The sequence below is a fragment of the Phocoena phocoena genome, chromosome 4, assembly GCF_963924675.1.
Source record: "Phocoena phocoena chromosome 4, mPhoPho1.1, whole genome shotgun sequence".
Taxonomy (NCBI): domain Eukaryota; kingdom Metazoa; phylum Chordata; class Mammalia; order Artiodactyla; family Phocoenidae; genus Phocoena; species Phocoena phocoena.
In genome coordinates this window covers 75063705-75088318 of record NC_089222.1, presented here as the reverse complement: position 1 = coordinate 75088318, position 24614 = coordinate 75063705, and the positions used below count along the sequence as shown (strand labels likewise).

Genomic DNA, 24614 nt, shown 5'->3' with positions numbered 1-24614 from the left:
GCAGATGTCAAGAAGACAAGGACAAAAAAAAAAAAAAAAAAAAAAGAAGACAAGGACAAGGTAAAACAGTTACCCTAAAGTGGTATTATTTCACTCCTGTCAAGGCGGGGAGATTTCAATTACTCATAAATGTACTTTTAATAAGAATTTTTAAAAATCATATTTCAGTAATTCTTAAAATGGTTCAAAAATTCAAAGAAATAAATGGGCATTCAAACGGTTCAAAGAACAAAACAAAAACCTCTAGTTTCATTTTATATTCTTGCTCTATTTCCAGTTTATTTAAAAGTCATAAAATTATAACATTTTAATTTTAAAAACTTGTTATTAAATTTACTCCCTTATTTCCCTAAGAGATTCCTGAAGGTAAGGATTTAAAATCAATGTCCTTCTCGAATGAACAGGGCAATAACTCCGCTAAATATAAACTTTCTATTTCTCTCCATTCATAAAACAGACAAAGGCATCATTGTTCTCTAGTTTTATTATTTTTTAATCTTCCCAACACATGAACTATAACTCATTTTGAGATTTTTTCAGTGCATTTCACAGCAAAAATGAACAAGGGAATCATTAAAATGGTTGTATATTAACCAATTATCTTCTTATAATTTACAATTTGTTGAAAAAAATTATTATTTTGCTGTTTTCATCCTATTAGCCCCCTTCAATAAAACACAATTTATCAGAGCACAAAGCTTAAGCTTCTTATGATGATGCAACAGATACAGCCACTTACAATGGCTGATGAATAACAGGTGTATGTTACACACACTGATTGGAAGACCACATCAGAAGAAACAGAGTAAGGCACAACTCTTGGAAAATTAAGGTAGCTTGAAGTAACAAGTGTTGAGCACCATAAGTAGGTGCTAAATAAATACTTGAATGAACGACGAAAGCCATAATTAGCACTATTCTTTTAATTGCCAGCAATTCTTCAACCTCAATAAAATACTTATTAAAAAAAAAGACTGTACCTGAATATAACTTCCTGATATCTTTTTTCCTGATACCTTTTTATTTCATACTGTTTCTTCAGCATTTGCGTTTCCTTAAAAAAACAAAACATACCATACATGCACTTAGTCACATATATAACTTCTGAATTACTGACAAATATGAATAGTTGTTTTAAATTTTGAGTGAACAGAGGTAAGATAAAGCATACTTATCCAGAGGGATAGCACGTAATATTGGATATTAACCTACAAGTGAAAAAAAGGTAAGGAAAACAGTAAGTCTTATTTTTTAATATTTGCTTGTTCTTTAATGCCTCAGTTCTTGAGAAGGGCCAAAATCTCATCATACTGACATGACCACATTTTTAAAAACTGTCTCTCAAGTATAATATTTAATAAAACTAGGTATTGAAAAATGCTCTGAAATTTTTCAAGTCGATGTTGTTTTCAAGTATATTAAAATGCTCAGAAGAAAAAATTCTCCATGGTTATAATTCTAATCAATTTATAAATATACTTTTTAAAAGAGAGTTCTAACAGAGGTGGATAATGGATAAGTTCCTCAGACACAGGCACACAGTCTCTTTGAAGGAACAGAATGCCTTGTTATGACAACCTGGTTGACTTTTTTTTTTAACACTGATTTCAGGCACAATGGCTGAAGCCACTTCTGGGTCATCTTCTTCCTCCTCTTGATTTGTTGTAAGAGTAGTGAATACTTCAGTTACTGACAGAAAGCAAAGCACAAACTCTGAAAGAGACTTCAATTTTCACTACAAAGAAATCAAAATCACTTGAGTTCTCACTGTTGTGTTTATCTGCGGCCCCCATGCAAAAAGAGGGGATTCAAACTTAGCTTTTGGAGCAGGAACTGGATAAAAGATTAATCATCTAATAATTCAGGTGAAAGGGCTTCAGATGATATTGCTCACATCACATGAACGGCTTGGTGAGAGGTCCATCGTGCTTCTTCAACACTTTGGTCTTGCTGCAGTTCTATGGTGCCCTAATTGGTACATTCGTGTGTAGTTAGTTTCAGTCTGTGCAATCAGGAAGCAGGTCACTCAGTGCAATGACTCCATTCTGAGAGAGTTTAGGGTAAATAGAGAAGTTCATTTGGTCGAGTCTTAGATAGTGTGTGTCACTCTGCGGGTTGTACTGTTGGAACTATTTTCCAAAGGGGTTTGTGATAAACCCAGGCATCTCCCTGAAACAAGTAGAAAAATAAATTAAAGAACCATTCCTTTATTATTTTCAGAATCAGTAACCAAAACTAGATGCAATGCCTTCATTGAAATGGAATTCTATTCTCACATTTAAAAACAAGAGTTTGTGAAGAAAAAGCCTCGGTGCTTAAGACACCAAAAAATATGTGTGGTTTAGCTAGGATTAGGTGAGAAGTTCTGGTCTGGGAAGACCTAGTTTGTGCTCCACGAATATTTTACTTTGCAGAAGTCATTTGTAGCAATTCTGCCAATTTTGCCAAGATACTGCAGATTGAGCCCCACTGATGGAGTGACAGACAGCAGGTGGAGCATAGGAAATGGTCACCAAGGTACGAACTGTTCTCTGCATCTCAGCTGGCATCTCTAGGATCTGAGTATTGTTTCCTAGTTCTTTTCTGACTCTACCCTATTAGTTTTCCCTGGTTTCTGTGAATAGAAGGATACCAAAAGGAGATAAAGTTAGTCAAAGAGTGAAAGAAAGACAGGAGAAGACCGAGTGAGGAAAAAAGTGCTGCAGCAAATGCATGAAGCAGCATACTGGGGTGAGAGCTTGGCAGAGCTGAGGTCACAGTAGCTAAGACTGTAGTTCAGTGTTTATGTGACTAGGTGAAGGAAGTCAGATTTGAACCTCTGTCCGTAACCCCTATATCGCCCTCAATTTATTTGCATTAAAAAAAATTTTTTAGGGACTTCCCTGGTGGTCAAGTGGTTAAGACTTCACCTTCCAATGTAGGGGGTGTGGGTTCAATCCCTGGTCAGGGAGCTAAGATCCCACACGCTTCATGGCCAAAAAACCAAAACATAAAACAGAAGCAATATTGTAACAAATTCAATAAAGACTTTAAAAATGGTCCACATCAAAAAAAAAATCTTCAAAAAAATATTTAAAAATATATATTTACCCTACCTTACTCCAAAAATGGCTTACACCCAGCAATTATGTGGGTCATAGTGACGAGGGCTCTCTCCTTGACCAAACTTTAAAAGTTAGACTCCTCTGTCTCTCTTCTTGACTAAGCCTCATCCTAGGCCTGCTAAACTCAGTTTCAGCAAAAAAAAATCCTGATGAACTAGTTTATCAAGAATTCTCTCATCTTTGATATCCAATGAAACTCTTCTCCTCACACTTTTGATCTAATCATGTGCCTCCCCCGACCCACCATCCTTGACATCTGACCAAGTTCCTCTTAGTCATCTTCCATCTACTCCCTCATCCTGCCCATTGGCTATAAATTCCCACTTATCAACACATTCAGAGTTGAATTCAACCTTTTTCCTCTACTGCAATATTCTTGAATAAAGTCTTCCTTTTCATTTTTAATAAGTGTCAGAATAATTTCTCTTTAACAACAGAAACCATTATGTTGTTTAAATTAAATCACCTGGTTGATAATTATCACAAAACACAAAAGATGTCTCCTAACCACATTACAGAATGCTAGGTTTAGAAGTTAAGGCGTGCCACCTGACCATCTCACTTCACAGATGAAGAAACTGAGGCTCCGAGAAGTGAAATGAGTTGTCCAACTTCACCCAGGAAGGGGCAGAGTTCTTTTCAGTGCACCTTCTATATAATTACCTACATTTTACAGATGAGGAAACCGAAGTTAGAAGTGGTAAATAAACTATCCAAGGTATGACTGAGGTTCAAGCTTAGCACATCTGACTCCAATGTGGTCCACTATTCTGCAAAAGCCTTCCTGCTTGCATTTATATACATCTTAAGCAATTTTAAACATCCACTCAAGAGGATATGACCAATAGATCCTGATGGACCAATTATCCTGATGGATAATCGCAAAAGGGAGGAAATGGAAGATCTAATAAATTAAACGTCAATGAGAAATGGTCAGGAAAAGAAGGTAGGTATTATCAAATGATACTAGAAACACTCTAAGTTCATCTATACTTTCTCAGGTCACTCTACCTCCTCTTTTTATATCAAGTGACTCTACTCCTCCATCTAACTAAAGCCAACTCCAAACCGGTCTGTTGGTTTGACAGCAATAATGAAAGTACGAAACAAGTGGAAAAGCTCTTGTCACTCATAACAATATGTATGAAATATCTACTAAGTGCCCAGCACTGTGTTTAGGACCACAGGGGAGACAAAATTGACTTTTCAATAACGTATGATTCTTCTTAGCAAAGAGCCATACCTGATGGCAATAGCGCCAAAGTTGTTATGAACTTCGTGGTACCAGTGTCAGCTAACTACCATCCTCACCAGCCTCACCTCTACTCTGTGGTGCTTCTTACAGCACAGTCCACGGTCCTGTCACACACAGGATGTGACGCGACGGCCCCATGGGCTTAGGCAATCAGTATATGACACAAATCTAACCCATCTATTGTTGTACCACTGTGTCATGGCATACCATTTAGAAAGCCATCTTACATCTTACCAACTAAAGAGGCCCAAACCTGAGCCAGCATCTCCAATCTACTGTTTCATCAGGCAGTTAGTGAAGACTATCTAGGCAGAAAGAAATTCACTACTTTATTAGACAACTGCCCTATCTTGCTATCACTTTCTACATCTGTCTATCCAACATCACAAAGTATAATAAAGGGATTAAGTGGTAGGTTCTTAATAATATCTGTCAAATAAAGAATACATGACAAGTAGCATGTTTACATGTCGTGTTAGTTGCAAGAACCAGGAGGCCTATCTTTTAAAATCTTTTAAAATCGGTTGCATCTTTTACCCATTACAGCTTCTTGCTCTCAGCCCCTAGAGTTCATTTTTAATGATTTATAGAAGGCTTCCCTTAGAAAAATTCTCCTCTTTAGAATCTGCTTCTGGTATGCTATCTTAATGAGCTTGAAATGAAAGAAAATCTAAGGTTACAAGACTATAATTTTGCATAGTAGTTACAAAGGTTTATCTTTTCATATAAAAATGAAGAGATGTAAAGTACTTTTCCTTGAATTCCTATCCATGTAAACATTTGGGGGACTTCCCTGGTGGTGCAGTGGTTAAAAATCCACCTGCCAATGCAGGCGACACGTGTTTAAGCCGTGGTCCGGGAAGATCCCACATGCCGCGGAGCAACTAAACCCGTGCGCCACAACTACTGAGCCTGTGCTCCAGAGCCTGTGAGCCACAACTACTGAGCCCCTGTGCCACAACTACTGAAGCCCGTGCGCCTAGAGCCCATGCTCCACAACAAGAGAAGCCATCGCAATGAGAAGCCCATGCACCACAACAAAGAGTAGCCCCCGCTCACTACAACTAGAGAAAGCCCGCAAGCAGCAACGAAGACCCAATGCAGCCAAAATGAAAGAAAGAAAGAAAAAGAAAGAAAGAAAGGAGGGAGGGAGGGAGGGAGGGAAGGAAGGAAGGAAGAAAGAAAACAGTTGGCATTTATATTTCACACCCAAAGATGAGAAAAATTAAAGCAATGATACTACTACAATAAACTGTGGGCTTTTAAGGGTAATAACTATGCAAAATTCACAAACTGTTTTTCTAGATTCTTCCTGACAGACCAATATTAAAATTCAATGAGTTTCCTTAGACTTGGCTATGGACAAGAAAACTTTTCTTGGCATCAGCTCTGGTCCATTATTCACCTTACTCTGAGTTCTACCAGAAATTAATAAACAAAATAAAACAAAACCTTTAAATTCAGAAAAGACTTTTAGGAATCATTTTGTCTTACCTGCAAAACTAGTGAATTAAACACTTCTACATAAGCCATGGTCTCTTACATGAGTCTAGCGATGAGGAACACATTACTATAAAATGTACACTTGTCATTATTGGATTTTTAAAAAATTTTTATTGTTTTATTTATTTATTTACTTTGCGGTACGCAGGCCTCTCACTGTTGTGGCTCTTCTGTTGCAGAGCACAGGCTCCGGACGCGCAGGCTCAGCGGCCATGGCTCACGGGCCTAGCCGCTCTGTGGCATGTGGGATATTCCCGGGCCGGGACACGAACCCAAATATTTTTTATTGTTATACATTCCTTCTTATGTTAAGCTCAAAATGCTTCCTGGTACTCTGAGCCTAGCTCAAGTCTGCTATTGGAGATGATAAGAAACTTCTACGTGATAAGCCTAACCTATATTTGAAGAAAGTTATAATGAATGGCTCCAATTATCTGTTTTCCAGCCTAAGTACCCCCCACATCACTCTTTTTTCCTTAAACAATGCAAAGATTCTAATCACTTCTCACTATCCTCTGTGTAGCCATTTAAGTTTTTCATGCATCCTTAAAATGTGGTCTCTGGAAGTGAACAAAGAGTTTCACTGTGGTACAAAAGGCAACAAATTGTCAGTTGCATATTCTGTTATTGAGATTAAAGATTAATGTCGGTATTTTGTGGCCAATCTAAATCCCCAAATCTATTTCATCTGAACTGCTGGTAAACTATTCTACTTTGACAAACTGTGAAAAAAGCTCATGAAAAAGCTCATGGTTAAGCTGGACGATTTTCAGAAATAAAGCTATATAAGTGATAATTCAAGAAAGCCTACTAAGCTAAAGTTCTCACTAAGTAGATAATGAGTTTTAGTCTGAAGACATGTAGGACATGTACCTCTTTAATAAAATATTTGGTTTTCCAAGGTGTGCCTGTTTCAGTACGATGCCTTTCTTCAGTCCTCTGGCGTTCTTCCAGGGTACGTTTATGCTCTGTGGCCTTATCAATATCAGATTCCCTCAGAGAGTCTGTCACATTTCTCCACAATCGCCTGAAATCCGAAAACCACACATTTTACATTCTTCAAAAAAGATAATTAAATAGAACTGATACCCTCAAAATTAACAGTAATTTTAATAAATTACATTTCCTGAATCAGATCTAGAATTTCATGCCTATGAGTTACAAGAATGCTGACACTATGTTGCTGATGTTAATGTCCAAGATGCTGCTGCTTCTGCTTTTTAAATTAAAAGTAATTTATATTTTCCCAAGTTATATAACCAAGATTTTTATTTTTAAGAAACTTAGGAAACAATAAGCAAAAGGAGAAATAAATTTTTTTAAATAAATTTATTTATTTATTTTTGGCTGTGCTGGGTCTTCGTTTCTGTGCGAGGGCTTTCTCCAGTTGCGGCGAGCGGGGGCCACTCTTAATCGCAGTGAGTGGGGCTCTCACTGTCGCGGCCTCTCCCGTTGCGGAGCACAGGCTCCAGACGCGCAGGCTCAGTAGTTGTGGCTCATGGGCTTAGTGGTTCCGCGGCATGTGGGATCTTACCAGACCAGGGCTCAAACCTGTGTCCCCTGCATTGGCAGGCAGATTACCAACCACTGCGCCACCAGGGAAGCCCGAGAAATAAATTTTTAAAAAGCTGAAATAGAAGAGACCACTTGTGCTTCTGGACGTGATTAAATAATGCGCACCAGATTTACCCTCCTGCTTTTAATCAACTATAGAACCAGACAAAATATAATGAAACAATGGTTTTCAGATGTCAAACAAAAGGCAGCAGAGGACAGTGACTCCTGAGAGCAGGCAAACGAATGAGGGGGTCCTATGAGTGCTCCAACTGACGAGTTAGAGAGCTTGCAGGCACAGCACGGGGGCAGGGCGGGGGGAGCTCAACAAACTCCAAGCCAAAGAAATCTGCCAAGACAATTCTCTGGGGAAAGTATAGTCTGTTCAACAAATGGTGCTGGGACAGCTGGATATCCACATGCAAAAAGGTGACTTTAGGCTCTCACCTCACAATAAAACTTAGAAGATAAAGAAACACTGATAATCTCACCTCATCAAATAAAAACTGATTACTGAAATAAACACCATTAAGAAAATGAAAAGATGAGCAAGAGACCAGGAGACAATATTTACGAAACACATACCCAATAAAGGATCTGTGTCCAGAATTTACAAAGAATTCCTATAACACAATAAGACAACAAACAATTCAATTTAAAAAATGGGTGAAATTTATAAGCAAACATTTTAACAAAGAAGATATACAAATGGCTAATTAGAACATAAAAACATGCTCAACATCATTAGCCATTAGGGAAATGAAAATTAAAATCACAATGAGATACTATTTCACACCAGCTAGAATGGGCATACTAAATAAGACAGGCAATAACAAATGTTGATGAAGATGAAGAGAACTGGAACCTTCATAGGTTTCTGGCAGGAATGTAAAATGGTGCAGCCAGTTTTGAAAATAGTTTGGCACTTTCTTGAAAAGTTAGACATAAAACTACCACACAAACCAGGAATTCCACTCGTAGGTATTTACCCAAGAGAAGTGAAAACATGTCCACACAAAGATCTGCACAAGAATGTTCACTGCAGTATTAATCATCATAGTCCAATACTGCAGATGTCCATCAGTTGGTGAAGGGATATAGACAAAATGTAGTATCACATAATGGAGTACTATTCAGTAATAAAAAGGAATGAAATATTGATACGTGTTGTACGATGAATGAACCTCAAAAACGTGCTAAGTGAAAAAAGCTAGGCATAAGAGATCACATACTGTATGATTCCATTTATCTGAAATGTCCAGACAACGTAAAATTATAGAGATAGAAAGTAGGTTCCCCGGGACTGGGGGCAGGAACAGGGATTAACTATCAATGGGCATGAAGGATCTTATAGGAGGATCAAAGGATTCTAAAACTAATTAACGGTAAAAACTGTACCACTAAGGAAAGCTACTAAAATCACTGAATTGTACACTTAAAACAGGTGAATTTTATGATATGTAAAATATATCTCAATAATATTTTTAAGTGGCAATTTTAATATTAAAGTAGAATTCAAAGCAAGAACTATGACCACGGATGGAGGATCATCTCATAATGGCCAAGGGCTGGGGGCAATGCAGCAAGAGGATGTGCAATCTTTTCAGGGTCAGCATTCTGGAGAAACAGAGTGTGGTTCCTATTTGCCAGGAAGCTTGAGGATGTTTCCAACAACTGTGTTACCATTCCTGAGGAAAGGACATATAATCTTAAATGTGTATGGCCCAAACAACAGAGGTCCAAATAACATGACACAAAAACTTATCGAACTATAAAGAGAAATATTCCATTAAAATTGGTAATTTCAGTAACTGATCTCAATACCTCTTCTCAACTGATAGAGTGCACAGAAAATCAGTAAAGATACAGAGGACTAGAAAAATACGATTAATCCACTTGATCTAATTGACATTTACAGAATAGTCTCACCTAACATCAACAGAATACACATTCCTGTCGAGTGCACACAAAACATTTACCAAGATAGAATGCATTCAGTGCTATAAAACAAATCTCAATAAATTTAAAGGATTAAAACCACACAAAGCACATCCTTTTACCAAAATGAAATTAAATTAGAAATGAATCCTGAGAAGATATCTGGAAAAGCTCCAAATATTTGGAAATTAAACAACACATTACTCAATAAGTTCAAGTCCAAAAAAAAAAAAAAGAGAAAGAAAAACCCACAAGGGAAATCAGAAAACACATATCAAAAAGTTCAAAAGGTAGAGGCCAGATCAAGATGGCAGAATAGAAGGACACGGAGGTCACCTCCCCCGACAAAGACATCAAAAATACACCTATATGTGGAAAAATTCTCACAAAATACCTGCTGAATGCTGGCAGAGATCTCATACAACCAAAGCTGCAAAATAAGATCACTAAGTAGTTGGGATTGACATGTATACACTGATGTGTATAAAACTGATGACTAATAAGAACCTGCTGTATAAAAAAATAAAATAAAATTCAAACATTAAAAAAAAAAGATCACTAAGTAACTGGGCAGGACGAAAGAAAAAAAAAAAAAAAAAAGGAATCAGGACAAGACCTGTGCCCCTGGGAGGGAGCTGTTAAAGAGGAAATGTTCCCTCACCCTAGGAAACTTCTTCACTGGCAGGGAGATCAGCCGGGATGGAAAGAGAGTTTCAGAGGCTTGAAGGAGAGTGCAGTAGCCAGCTTGTGGCATGCAGAACAGAGAGAGACCTGCACAGAAGGTCCTGGCCAACTCCATGCACTCCCCAGCCCAAGACGCATGTCTGCTGGTGTGTGCAGGGGCTGGGTGCTGAAACTCAGGCTTCAGAGGACAGACCGGGGGAGCGGATTGGGGATGGCTACACAGAGACAGCGTGAAGAGGCAGGAGTGAGGCCCAAGCCACAACCAGGGGTGTGCAGAGGAGAGCCTGGGTCTGCCACTGAAGCCCCATTGTTAACATATGCGTGCAAAGGAAGGGGTGGGGCCTGTCATAGCAGCCTCATCCTCAGTGTGCTCACAGCAGGATGGATCTGCCTCTATGAGTTCTGGGAGCACATAACCACACAAGGAGGTGGGGCTGAAATCCGAGCCAATGCCCAGGGACTGCATGACTTTAGAAGCAGGGCTGAGATCTGAGCGTCCCAGCAGCTGTGCAATCTGCAGATTTACGTGCTATGGGTGGCTTTGTAAACTCAGTGCCTGTGGGACATCTGAGAAGATTACTGGTGTATCCATGGCCAGGGTGGGTCTGGTGACAGCAGCTGCAGGCTCTGCAGGTACACACCAGGGGTGGGGCCAGGGATCTGGGCTGACTCAGTAGCTCCCATGGTGGGTCTAGGTGTGCGACTATGGCAGTGCTGGTGCCTGACTTTAGCAGTTCTGCACCAATGGATCTGTGCTAGTGGCTTTGTGAGCACAGAGCCTGAGGGACCAACTGGCCTGGATGGCCGACTGCCTGAATTCCCATGGTTGAGGCAGGGCTTGAGGGCAGTGCCAAAAACAGTGTACTCTGTGAGCCTGCACAATGGGTGACAGGCAACACCACAGAGCTCACTTCCTAGGGGACAGCTCCAACGGAGGAATACTCAGTGGCTCCTCTCCCAGAGGACGCGCTCCAGTCCTTCCTACCTCATACCACAGATCAGAAACAGATCTGGGGGTGTCTACTCCAACTACTGGGGAGCAGGCCCTGCCCCCAACAGGGCTGTGACAAAGAGGAGACCCTGCTCAACATCCATTGCAGGCTCTGGTCACCACAACAATCACACACCCTATCAATGGGAAACAGCCAACACACACTGAGGAAAGATGTGGCAGTCATACATACTAAAGACAGCCCTTATCCCAAAAATATGAGACTCACAGAGGCTACACCAGGACACTCCCACAGAAAAACAGCCCTTCAAGACCACAGTTGATTAACTGTTTCTCCTAAACTCACAGTCAGAGAAATACAAGTAAAATGAAGAAGCAGAGGAACCGCTCTCAATTAAAAGATCAAGGGAATTCCCCTAAAGATGACCGACATCTCCAGTATTCCCGATTCTGAGTTCAAAAAGGAGAGAATGAAAATACTGAAGGAATTAAGAAAGGCTATAGATAGAAGTGCAGATTACTGTAAAAAGGAACTAGAAACTATTAAAGAGGTACCAATTAAAATTAGAAAACTCAAAAAAAAAATTAGAAAACTCATTTGCCACGACAAAAGCTGAGCTTAAAGGCAGTAAATAGCAAACTGGATAACTCAGAAGAACGAATAAGTGATCTGGAGGGTAGAATAATGGAAATCACCCAATCAGAACAGCAGACAGAAAGACAAATTTTTTAAAAAAATGAAAGCAATATACGAGACCTAAGGGATAATACAAATCATGCCAATCTACGTGTAATAAGGATCCCAGAAGGAGAAGAAAGAGAAAAGGGGATCAAAAATGTACTTGAAGAAATTATGGGACTTCCCTGTTGGCGCAGTGGTTGAGAGTCTGCCTGCCGATGCACGGGACGTGGGTTCGTGCCCCGATCTGGGAAGATCCCACATGCTGTGGAGCGGCTGGGCCCGTGAGCCATGGCCGCTGAGCCTGCGCGTCCAGAGCCTGTGCTCCGCAACGGGAGAGGCCACAACAGTGAGAGGCCTGCGTACAGCAAAAAAAAAAAAAAAAAAAAAATTATGGCTGAAAACTTCCCTAATCTAAAGAAGGAAACAGTTGTTGAGGTACAGGAAGCACAGAGGGTCCCAAACAAGATGAACCCAATCAGACCTACACCAAGACATATTATAATTAAAATGGGAAAAGTTAAAGAGAGGATTCTAAAGGCAGCAAGAGAAAAACAAACAGTTAATTAACAAGGGAACCTCCATAAGGCTATCAGCTGATTTCTTTACAGAAACACTGCGCGCCAGAAGACAGTAGCAAGATATATTCAAAGTCTTGAAAGGGAAAAAGGTGCAACCTAGGATACTCTACCCAGAAAGATTATCATTTAGAATAGAAGGAGAGATAAAGAATTTCTTAGACAATCAAAAACAAAAAGAATACAGTAATACTAAACCTATCCTAAAAGAACTATTGACAGATCATCTCCAAATAGAAAAGCAGCAAGAATCTACAGTAAAGAGAAAATCACAATTGGAAAGTAAATCACTTAAATAAGCCAGTACACAGATTTAAAAGATTTTTTTTTGGAAAGCGATGATAACTACAATGAACAGCAAAAGGATAAACATGAAGATGTAGAAGAGGACATCAAAATCATAATATATGGGAGAGGAGAGTAAGAAAATGCATATTTTTTATTTTTAAGGACTGTGTTTGGGCCTATATGACTACCAGTCTAAAGCAAGTAGATATAGTAATAGGCTAACATACTTCAAAACCAGGGTAACCACAAATCAAAAACATACAATATATTCACAAAAGCCAAAAAGAACACAAGCATAATACAAAAGAAAACCACCAAACCACAAAAATAAAAAGGAACAAAGAAGAAATACAACATCAACTGGAACACAAGGTTCAAAATGGCATATCTATCAATAATTATCTTGAATGTTAATGGACTAAATGCTCCAATTAAAAGACACAATGCGGATTTTGCTCTTGATCCAGTGGTTAAGACTCCGCACTCCCACTGCAGAGTGTGCGGGTTCAATCCCTGGTTAGGGAACTAATATCCCACAGGCTGCACAGTGCAGGAAAAATTTTAAAAAAAGGACAGAGTGGGAAAAAAAAACAGACAGAGTGGCAGATTGGATAAAAAAACAAGAGCCTATAATATGCTGCCTACAAGAGACCCCCTTTAGGGCAAAGGACACACATAGATTGAAAGTGAGGGGATGCAAATGGAAATGACAAGAAAGCGGGGAGAGCAATACTCAGACAAAAAAGACTCGGACTTCCCTGGTGGCGCAGTGGTTAAGAATCCGCCTGCCAATGCAGGGAACATGGGTTCAAGCCCTGGTCCAGGAAGATCCCACATGCCGCGGAGCAACTAAGCCCGTGAACCACAACTACTGAGCCTACGCTCTACAGCCTGCGAGCCACAACTACTGAGCCCATGGGCCACAACTACTGAAGCCCATGTGCCTAGAGCCCGTGCTCCACAGCAAGAGAAGCCACCACAATGAGAAGCCTGCACACCACAATGAAGAGTAGCCCCCGCTCACCACAACTAGAGAAAGCCCACACACAGCAACGGAGACCCAATGCAACCAAAAATAAATAAATAGATAAGTAGGTTTATTTTTTAAAAAAGAAGACTTTAAAACAAAGGCCATAAAAAAACAAAAAGAAGGACACTACATAATGGTAAAATGATCAATACAAGAAGAGGATATTAAACTTGTTAACATATATGCACGTGATATAGGAGCACCTAAATACAAAAAACAAATATTAACAGAAATAAAGGGAGAAACTGACGGGAATACAATAATAGTGGGAGACTTTAACACCTCACTCACATCAGTGGACAGATCTTCCAGACAGAAAATTAATAACATAACAGAGATACTAAATGATACAATAGAACAGTTAGACTTAATTGATATTTTCATCCAAAAAAACCCAGAATACATATTCTTTTCAAGTGCACATGGAACATTCTCTAGGATTGACCACATACTAGGAAACAAAACAAACCTCAACAAATTTGAGTAAAGAAATTATTTGAAGGACTTCCCTTGTGGCACAGTGGTTAAGAATCTGCCTACGAATGCAGAGGACACGGGTTCAAGCCCTGGTCCGGGAAGATCCCACATGCTGCAGAGCAACTAAGCCTGTGTGCCACAACTACTGAGCCTGCGCTCTAGAACCCATGAGCCACAACTATGGAGCCCATGGGCCAGAACTACTGAAGCCCATGCACCTAGAGCCTGTGCTGTACAACAAGAGAAGCCTGCACACTGCAACAAAGAGTAGCCCCAGCTCGCCGTAACTAGAGAAAGCCCACGTGCAGCAACGAAGATCCAACGCAGCCAAAAAATAAATAAATTTACAAGCAAATAAATAAATAATTTCAAGCATGTTTTCTCACCACAACATCATGAAACTAGAAATCAACCACAGAAAGAGAAATGAGAAAAAACAAGAGGTTACATGGAGATTAAATAACATGCTACTAAGAAACCAGTAAGTCAGGGCAGAGTCAAAGATGGTGGCAGGGGAGGATGCAGAGTTTGCATCTCCCCACAACTAGGGTGCCTGGCAGATGCTGGTGGGGGACCTCAACACCCAAGGACATGGGAGGAACCCGAGTGACCAGGTAGGATGAGGGGAGGAGTAAGGGAGGAGGAAAAGTAGAGTCTAGACAGCACTGGGCACCTGTTTTAAAGTCTTCTTTTTTTAAAAATAAATCTACTTATCTATTTATTTATTTTTGGTTGCATTGGGGGGAGGAAAGGTAGAGTCTAGACAGCACCGGGCACCTGAGGGGTGGCTGGAATTGTGGAGGGGTTCCCACTCCTGAAAGGACACTCGGGGGCTCGGAGGATCAGTGGGGGAAGCATGCCTAGCATGCTGCCCAATCAGGCCCTGGGAAGCCTGCAGGGCTCCCAGGCCTGGTCCTCTGCCCTCCAAGGCCCCTTCTGGCTGTGGGGGTCCTAGGGGCGTAGGAGAGAGGGAGGAGGGGGGAAGAGGAGAGGCAGATGTGGGGGACCACCTGGGGCCAGGGGATTAGGGGAGGGGCCATGGGCGTTTCCCTGCCCACTTGGCCCTGGGAAGCCTGTTGGGCTTCCGGGTCTGGTCCCCTGCCTTCCAGGGTCCCCTCTGGCTGCGTGGGTCGCAGGGATATAGGAGGGAGGGAGGGGGGAGAAGAAGAAGAGATGCCAATGAGAAGGGGGCCACTGGGATTGGAGGATCGGGGGAAACACGCCTAGCATTTCCCCCACCCACTCGGGCCCAGTGAGCCTGCTGGGATCCTAGACCTGGTCCTCTGCCCTCCAAGGCCAGAGGCACGCCTAAGCCCCACCCCCATCCCCTCAGGGCCTTTTCCTAAGCACAGGCACCACCTACCACCTAAACCCCACCCCTGCCTAAGCCCCCCCCACCCACCCACCCAGCCAAGGCCTTCTTAGGCTTCTTTTTCTTCTTTGTCTCCTCTATTTTTTTTTTACTATTGTGGTTCTTTTCTACGTTCAGTTCATTGTTTCATCTATATTTTTATTTTTTAATTCTTTCTAACATCTGTTAGTTTTCTAATCTAATTTTATTTTTTACTCTTTGTTATTGTTCTGCTCCATTTTTTCTTTTCTGTTTTTTTCTTTTTTCTTTTTTTTTTTTTTGGCACCCCACATGGCTTGCAGGATCTTGGTTCATGAGCCGGGGGTTGGGACAGAGCTCCTGTGGTGGGAGCTCCGAGTCCAAACCACTGGAATAACAAAGAACCTCAGACCCCAGGGAATATGCATCGGAGTGAGGTCCTCATCTCAACACCAAGACACAGCTGTACCCAACAGCATACAAACTCCAGTGCTGGAAGCCTCAGACCAAACAACCAGTAAGACAGGAACACAATCCCACCCATCAAAAACAACAACAAAAAAAGAAAAGAGACAACAAAAAAATATGTCACAGATGAAGGAGCAAGGTAAAAACCTACAAGACCAAATAAATGAAGAGGAAATAGGCAACCTACCTGAAAAAGAATTCAGAGTAATGATAGTAAAGATGATCCAGAATCTCAGAAATAGAATGGAGGCACAGACTGAAAAAATACAAGAAATGTTTAACAAAGATCTAGAAGAACTAAAGAACAAACAGAAATGAACAACACAATGACTGAAATGAAAAATACACTAGAAGAAGACAATAACAGAATAACTAAGGCAGAAGAATGAATAAGTGAGCTGGAAGACAGAAGGGTGGAAATAACTGCCGAGGAGCAGAAAAAAGAATGAAAAGAATTGAAGACAATCTCAGAGATCTCTGGGACAACACTAAACGCACCAACATTCGAAATATAGGGGTCCCAGAAGAAGAAAAGAAAAAGAAAGGGTCTGAGAAAATATTTGGGAAAACTTCCCTAACATGGCAAAGGAAATAGTCACCCAAGTTCAGGAAGCGCAGAGAGTCCCATACAGGATAAACCCTAGGAGAAACACACCAAGTCACATATTAATCAAGCTAACAAAAATTAAATTCAAAGAAAAAATATTAAAAGCAGCAAGGGAAAAGCAAAAAATAACATACAAAGGAACCCCATGAGGTTATCAGCTGATTTTTCAGCAGAAACTCTGCAGGCCAGAAGGGAGGGGCAGGATATAATTAAAGTGAGGAAAGAGGGGCTTCCCTGGTGGCACAGTGGTTAAGAATCCGCCTGCCAATACAAGGGACACAGGATCAAGCTCTGGTCCAGGAAGATCCCACATGCCGTGGTGCAACTAAGCCCATGTGCCACAACTACTGAGCTTGCGCTCTAGAGCCTGCAAGCCACAACTACTGAAGCCTGCACACCTAGAGACCATGCTCCACAACAAGAGAAGGCACCACAATGAGAAGCCTGCACACCACAATGAAGAGTAGCCCCTACTCACTGCAACTAGAGAAAGCCCGCGAGGAGCAACAAAGACCCAACTCAGCCACAGACAAACAAACAAACAAACAAATAAATAAATAAAACTAAAAACTCATGAAAGAGAAAAACATACAAGCAAGATTACTCTACCCAGCAAGGATCTCATTCAGATTCAACAGAGAAATCAAAAGCTTTTCAGACAAGCAAAAGCTAAGAGAATTCAGCACCACCAAAACAGCTTTACAACAAATGTTAAAGGAAATTCTCTAGGCAAGAAACACAAGAGAAGAAAAAGACCCATAAAAGCAAACCCAAAACAATTAAGAAAATGACAATAGGAACATACATGTCAATTATAACCTTGAATGTAAAAAGATTAAGCGCTCAAACCAAGACACAGACTGGCTAAATGGATATAAAAACAAGACCCATATACATGCTGTCTACAATAGACACGCTTCAGACCTAGGGACACATACAGACTGAAAGCGAAGGAATAGAAAAAGGTATTTCATGCAAATGGAAATCAAAATAAAGGGGGAATAGCGATACTCATATCAGATAAAATAGACTTGAAAATAAAGACAGCTACAAGAGATAAGGAAGGACACTACATAATGATCAAGGGATCAATCCAAGAAGAAGATTATATAATTATAATAATAAATATTTATATTATAAATAATATTTATGCACCCAACAAAGGAGCACCTCAATACATAAGGCAAATGCTAACAACCATAAAAGGGGAAATCAACAGTAACACAATAAGAGTAGGTGACTTTAACACCCCACTTATACCAATGGACAGATCATCCAAACAGAAAATAAATAAGGAAACACAAGCTTTAAATGACATAATAGACCAGATAGATTTAATGTATATTTATAGGACACTTCACCTAAAAGTGGCAGAATACACTTTCTTCTCAAGTGCACACGGAACATTCTCCAGGCTAGATCACATCATGGGTCATAACTCAAGCCTTGGAAAATAAGAAAATTGAAATCATTCCAAGCATCTTTTCTGACCACAATGCTATAAGACTGGAAATCAATTACAGAAAAAAAACTGTAAAAAACACAAATACATGGAGGCTAAACAGTGTACTACTACATAACCAAGAGATCACTGAAGAAATCAAAGAAGAAATTAAAACATACATAGAAACAAATGACAACGAAAACAGGATGACCCAAAACCTATGAAACACAGCAAAAGCAGTTCTAAGAGGGAAGTTTATAGCAATTCAATCTCATCTCAAGAAGCAAGAAAAATCTCAAATAAACAATCTAACCTTACACCTAAAACAACTGGAGAAAGAAGGACAAAGAAAACCCAAAGTCAGTAGAAGGAATGATATCATAAAGATCAGAGTAGAAATAAATGAAATAGAAATGAAGAAAACAATAGCAAAGATCAATACAACTAAAAGTTGGTTCTTTGAGAAGATAAAATTGATAAACCTTTAGCCAGACTCATGAAGAAAAAAAGAGAGTGGATGCAAATTGATAGAATTAGAAATGAAAAAGGAGAAATCACAACAGACACCACAGAAATACAAAGGATTATAAGAGACTACTACAAACAACTAGATGCCAATAAAATGGACAACCACGAAGAAATGGACAAATTCTTAGAAAGGTACAATTTTCTAAGACTGAACCAGGAAGAATTAGAAATGTAAACAGACCAATCACAAGTAATGAAATTGAATTAAAAATCTTCCAACAAACAAAAGTCCAGGACCAGATGGCTTCACAGGCGAATTCTATCAAACATTTAGAGAAGAGCTAACAGCAATCCTTCTCAAGCTCTTCCAAAAAATTGAAGAAGGAGGAACACTCCCAAATTCGTTCTATGAAGCCACCATCACCCTCATAGCAAAACCAGACAAAGATATTACAAAAAAAGAAAATTACAGACCAATATCACTGATGAACATAGAGGCAAAAATTCTCAACAAAATACTAGCAAACAGAATCCAACAACACATTAAAAGGATCATACACCATGATCAAGTGGGATTTATCCCAGAAATGCAAGGATTCTTCAGTATACGCAAATCAATCAATGTGAAACACCATATTAACACATTAAGGAATAAAAACCATATGATCACCTCAATAGATGCAGAAAAAGCTTTTCACACAAGTTAACACCAATTTACGATAAAAACTCTCCAGAAAATGGGCATAGAGGGAACCTACCTCAACATAATAAGGGCCATATATGAAAAACCCACAGCAAACATCATACTTAATGGTGAAAAACCAAAACCACTTCCACTAAGATCAGGAACAGGACAAGGATGTCCACTCTCACAACTCTTATTCAACATAGTTTTGGAAGTGCTAGCCACGGCAATCAGAGAAGAAAAAGAAATCCAAATTGGAAAAGAAGAAGTAAAACTGTCACTGTTTGCAGATGACATGATACTATGCATAGAAAATCCTAAGGATGCCACCAGAAAACTACTAGAACTAATCAATGAACTTGGTACAGTTGCAGGATGCAAAATTAATGCACAGAAATCTCTGGCATTCCTATACACTAACAATGAAAAATCAGAAAGAGAAATTAAGGAAACAATCCCATTTACCACTGCAAAAAGAATAAAATATTGAGGAATAAACCTACCTATGGAGGCAAAAGACTTGTACTTAGGAAACTATAAAACACTGATGAAAGAAATCAAAGGTGACATAAACAGAAGGAGAAATATACCATGTCCTTGGATTGGAAGAATCAATATTGTGAAAATGACTATACTACCCAAAGCAAACTACAGATTCAGTGCAATCCCTATCAAACTACGAATGGCATTTTTCACAGAACTAGAACAAAAAACTTTACAATTCGTATGGAAACACAAAAGACCCCAAATAGCCAAAGCAATTTTGAGAAAGAAAAACGGAGCTGGAGGAATCAGGCTACCTGACTTCAAACTATATTACAAAGCTACAGTAATCAAGACAATATGATATTGGCACAAAAACAGAAATATAGATCAATGGCACAGGATAGAAAGCCCAGAGATAAACCCATGCACATATGGTCACCTAATTTATGGCAATGAGGCAAGAACATACAATGGAGAAAAGAGCCTCTTCAGTAAGTGATGTTGGGGGACTTCCCTGGTGGCACAGTGGTTAAGAATCCACCTGCCAATGCAGGGGACATGGGTTTGAGCCTTGGTCCGGGAAGATCCCACATGTCACGGAGCAAGTAAGCCTGTGAGCCACAACTACTGAGCCTGCGTTCTAGAGCCCAGGAGCCACAAGTACTGGGCCTGTGTGCTGCACCTACTGAAACCCGTGCGCCTAGAGCCCGTGCTCCACAACAAGACAAGCCACCACAATGAGAAGCCCGTGCACTGGAATGAAGAGTAGGCCCTGCTTGCCACAACTAGATAAAGCCCATGCACATAAACAAAGCCCCAACGCAGCCAGAAAAAAAAAAGTGGTGCTGGACAAGCTGGGCAGCTACATGTAAAAGAATGAAATTAGAACACCACCTAACACCACACACAAAAATAAACTCCAAATGGATTAAAAGCCTAAATGTAAGACTGGACACTATAAAACTCTTAGAGGAAAACAGGAAAAATACTCATTGACATAAACCACAGCAAGATCTTTTTTGACCCATCTCCTAATGAAAATAAAACCAAAAATAAACAAATGGGATCTAATTAAACTTAAAAGCTTTGCAGAGCAAAGGAAACCATAAACAAGATGAAAAGACAGCCCTCAGAGTGGGAGAAAATATTAGCAAATAAAGCAATTGACAAAGGATTAATCTCCAAAATATACAAACAGCTCATGGAGCACAATATCAAAATAACAAACAACCCAATTAAAAAATGGGCAGGGCTTCCCTGGTGGCGCAGTGGTTGAGAGTCCGCCTGCCGATGCAGGGGACACGGGTTCGTGCCCCGGTCTGGGAGGATCCCACATGCTGCGGAGCGGCTGGGCCCGTGAGCCATGGCCGCTGGGCTTGTGCGTCCGGAGCCTGTGCTCCACAACCGGAGAGGCCACAACAGTGAGAGGCCTGCAAAAAAAAAAAAAAAAAAAAAAAAAAAAAAAAATGGGCAGAAGACCTAAATAGACATTTCACCAAAGAAGAAATACAGATGGCTAAGAAGCACATGGAAAGATGCTCAGCATCACTAATTATTAGAGAACTGTAAATCAAAACTACAACGAGGTATCACCTCACACTGGTCAGAATGCCCATCAAGAAAAAAATCTACAAACAGGACTTCCCTGGTGGAGCAGTGGTTAAAAATCTGCTTGCCAGTGCAGGGGACATGGGTTCGATCCCTGGTCCGGGAATATCCCACATGCTGTGGAGCAATCAAGCCTGTGCACCACAACTACCGCGCCTGAGCTCTAGAGCCCACAAGCCAAAACTACTGAGCACACATGTCACAACTACTGAAGCCCGCGCACCTAGAGCCCATGCTCCGCAACAAGAGAAGCCACTGCAATGAGAAGCCTGCACACTGCAACAAAGAGTAGCCCTTGCTCACCGCAACTAGAGAAAGCCCGCATGCAGCAACGAAGACCAAATGCAGCCAAAAATAAATAAATAAATTTCTTTTAAAAAAATCTACAAACAATAAATGCTGGAGAGGGTGTGGAGGAAAGTGAACCATTCTGCACTGTTGATGGGATTATAAATTGATACAGCCATTATGGAGAACAGTATGGACGTTCCTTAAAAAACTAAAAATAGAACTACCATATGACCCAGCAATCCCACTACTGGACATATACCCATAGAAAACCATAATTCAAAGGGACACATGTACCCCAATGTTCACTGCAGCACTATTTACAATAACCAGGACATGGAAACAACCTAAATGTCCAACAGTAGATGAATGGATAAAGAAGATGTGTTACATATATACAGTAGAGTATTACTCAGCCATAAAGAGGAATGAAATTGGGTCATTTGTAGAGATGTGGATGGACAAAGAGTCTGTCATAGAGAGTGAAGTAAGCCAGAAAGAAAAACAAATGTTGTATATTAACACATATATGTGGAATCTAGAAAAATGGTACAGATGAACCTATTTTTAGGGCAGGAATAGAGACGGAGATGTAGAGAATGGACATGTGGACACAGTGGGGGAAGGGGAGGGTAGGATGAACTGGGAGATTAGGTTTGACATAAATACACTACCATGTGCAAAACAGATAGCTAGTGGGAACCTGCTGTAAAGCACAGGGAGCTCAGCTCGGTGCTCTGTGATGACCTAGATGTGGAGGAAGGGGGGGACGGAGGTCCAAGAGGGAGGGGATATAGGTGTACATATAGCTGATTCACTTCATTGTACAGCAGAAACTAACACTGTAAAGCAATTTTACTCCAATAAAAAAGAAAAAGAAAAATGAAACCAATGGGTCAAAGATGAAATCAGAGAGGAAATTTAAAAACACTTTGAGACAAATGACAATAAAAACTCAACCATACAAAATCTATGGGACGCAGCAAAAGCAGTTCTTAGAGGGAAGTTCACAGTAATAGAGGCCTTCCTCAAAAAACAAGAAAAATCTCAAATAAATAACCTAACCTACCATCTAAAAGAATTAGAAAAAGAACAAACAAAACCTAAAATCAGCAGAAGGAAGGAAATAATAAAGGTCAGAGCAGAAATAAATAAAATAGAGATTAAAAAAACAATAGAGAAAAATCAATAAAACCAAGAGCTGGCTCTTTGAAAGGGCAAACAAAATCGACAATCCTCTGGCCAGGCTCACCAAGAAGAAAAGAGAGAGGACCCAAATAAACAAAATAAGAAATGAAAGAGGAGAAATAACAACTGATACCACAGAAATAAAAAAAACCATAAGAGAATACCATAAATAATTATATGCCAACAAATGGGACAACCTAGAAAAAACAGACAAGTTTCTTTTTTTTTTAATTCAAACAGAAAGTCACAAAAATTATAATCATCCTCATCAGTTCACTCAGTCCCATGTAATTAATTTTTTTTCATCTTGATCTTTTGTTAGCACTTTTATGAATTCATCAGTTTTCCGTCAGAGTTCTGAAAATGCTTATTCATTCAGTTCAGCAGTTATCAGACAAATTTCTAAAAACATTCAGCCCACCAAAACTGAATCGAGAAACAGATAATTTGAACACAGCAATCACTAGAAGTAAAATAGAGTCTGTAATTTAAAAAAAAAAATCCCAGCAAACGAAAGTCCAGGGCCAGATGGCTTCACTGGGAAATTCCACCAAACATACAAAGAAGAACTTATACTGATCCTTCTCAAACTATTCCAAAAGATGGAAGAGGAGGGAACACTCCCAGTCATTCTATGAAGCCACCATCACCCTGATACCAAAACCAGACAAAAATAACAAAAAAGAAAATTACAAGCCAGGCCAGTATCTTTGATGAAGACCTAAACAGACATTTCTCCAAAGACAAACAGATGGCCAATAGGGACATGAAAAGATGCTCAACATCACTAATTATTAGAGAAATGAAAATCAAAACTACAATGAGGTATCACCTCACACCGGTCAGAATGGCCATCATCAAAAAGTCTACAAACAATAAATGTTGGAGAGGGTGTAGAGAAAAGGGAACCCTCTTATACTGTTGGTGGGAATGTAAACTGGTGCTGCAACTATGGAAAACAATATCAAGTTTTTTTTTTATGTGGACCATTTTTGAAGTCTTTATTGAATTTGTTACAATATTGCTTCTGTTTTATGTTTTGGTTTTTTGGCCCCAAGGCACGTGGTATATTAGCACCCTGACCAGGGATCGAACCTGCGCCCCCTGCATTGGAATGTGAAGTCTTACCACTAGACCACCAGGGAAGTCCCCTGAGATCTTAAAAAACTAAAAATAGAGTTGTCATATGTTCCAGCAATCTCACTCCTGGGCATATATCCAGAGAAAACTATAATTCAAAAATTGGATGCACTCCACTGTTCATAGCAGCACTATATACAGTAGCCAAGACACGGAAGCAGGGGACTTCCCTGGTGGTCCAGTGGTTAAGACTCCATGCTCCCAGTGCAGGGGGCACGGATTCAATTCCTGGTTGGGGATCTAAGATCCCGCATGCTGCAGGGCATGGCCAAAAATAAAAAAACCCACAAGTGTGAATAAAAAAAAAAAAAGACATGGAAGCAACTTAAATGTACATCTACAGATGAATGGATAAAGAAGATGTGGTATGTATATACAATGGAATACTACTTAGCCATAAAAAAGAATGAAATAATGCCATTTGCAACAACATGGATGGGCCTAGAGATTATCATACTAAGTGAAACAAGTCAGAAAGAGAAAGACAAATATCACATGGTATCACTTATACATGGAATCTAAATAAAAAATGATACAAATGAACTTATTTACAAAACAGAAACAGACTCACAAACTTAGAGAACTACTTATGGTTACCAAAGGGGAAAAGGAATGGAGGAGGGATAAATTAAGAGTTTGGGATTAGCAGATAAAACTAATATATAGGGCTTCCCTGGTGGCACAGTGGTTGGGAGTCCGCCTGCCGATGCAGCGGACGCGGGTTTGTGCCCCGGTCCGGGAGGATCCCACATGCCGCGGAGCAAGCCATGGCCACTGGGCCTGTGTGTCCGGAGCCTGTGCTCCGCAGCGGGGGAGGCCACAGCGGTGAGAGGCCCGCATACCGCAAAAAAAAAAAAAAC

General features: G+C 40.1%; 1 protein-coding gene across 1 annotated transcript in view; it reads right to left on the bottom strand.

Annotated features, from left to right (window-relative positions):
- Positions 1-1023: 1023 nt before the first annotated feature.
- Positions 1024-24614, bottom strand: part of OSBPL11 (oxysterol binding protein like 11) — a 93330-nt gene continuing 69739 nt past the window's right edge. Inside the window, exons 12-13 of the mRNA XM_065876351.1 lie at positions 6736-6889; positions 1024-2169 (exon numbers count right to left, since the gene is read on the bottom strand). Coding sequence (XP_065732423.1) covers positions 2104-2169; positions 6736-6889 — 220 coding nt within the window. The 3' untranslated portion in view covers positions 1024-2103. The remainder of the gene's footprint in view (positions 2170-6735; positions 6890-24614) is intronic.